A 733-nucleotide genomic window follows, 5' to 3' on the forward strand; every position below is an offset into this window, starting at 1 on the left:
AAGATACCATGTCCTCCTCATTTTCCTTAAAAAGGGCCCACCTAGAAAGCTTCCTGGCACCAGATGCCCCGCAGCACAGGGAGCCGAGGGCCACCCACCCCTAGGCATGGTCATAGCTCAGACAAACAGCCACCTTTGGTTTACAGGGACAGGATTTCGTCCTTTTGACCCTCCACCCCCATCCTTTGCTTTCCCTTTTGCCCATTTGTCACCATTCAGCCCAGTGGCCCTCCTTTCCCAGTGCCTGAAATCCTTTCATCCCCCAAACATTCTGAGGACAGGTGGTGAGAGAGGCAGCAGCAGTGTGACCTGGAGAGCCCCACCCACTGTTTCCTTTCCACCTAGTGAGAAGGGCCCTGGTACCTATCAGTCAGCCCCGGGGACACAGGGTTGCTGGGGTAGGACATAGCAATAGGAAGCCTGCCGCCTGCCACCAGCCCCTCTGGAGTGGCTCTGGCAGACCCAGGCAAAGGCAGCAGGAAGAATCAACCCGAATCCCCTGCTCCACTGTTCCCACCACCCTCTCACGCCCAGGACCCCAGCCCACATGGCACTAAGCCTGCCCCAGCCCAAAATACTTGACAGGCTCCAGTGGGGGACAGGCAGGGGGCCACGTGTCACGATGGGACTCCAGGGTGTCAATGAGCCTCTCCCGCAGCATCTGCACATCGGCACCAGACACTGTAAATGAAAACGAGTGTGAGGAGGGAGCAGGAGAGGACGGGAGCTGCTC

At 58.4% G+C, this 733-nt stretch overlaps 1 protein-coding gene across 1 annotated transcript in view; it reads right to left on the bottom strand.

Annotated features, from left to right (window-relative positions):
• Positions 1 to 733, bottom strand: part of QSOX1 (quiescin sulfhydryl oxidase 1) — a 50925-nt gene that overhangs the window by 22331 nt on the left and 27861 nt on the right. The window contains exon 4 of the mRNA XM_023510757.1: positions 579 to 681. Coding sequence (XP_023366525.1) covers positions 579 to 681 — 103 coding nt within the window. The remainder of the gene's footprint in view (positions 1 to 578; positions 682 to 733) is intronic.

This window comes from Otolemur garnettii, unplaced genomic scaffold (genome assembly GCF_000181295.1).
Source record: "Otolemur garnettii isolate 467f Iridium unplaced genomic scaffold, OtoGar3 scaffold00016, whole genome shotgun sequence".
Classification (NCBI taxonomy): domain Eukaryota; kingdom Metazoa; phylum Chordata; class Mammalia; order Primates; family Galagidae; genus Otolemur; species Otolemur garnettii.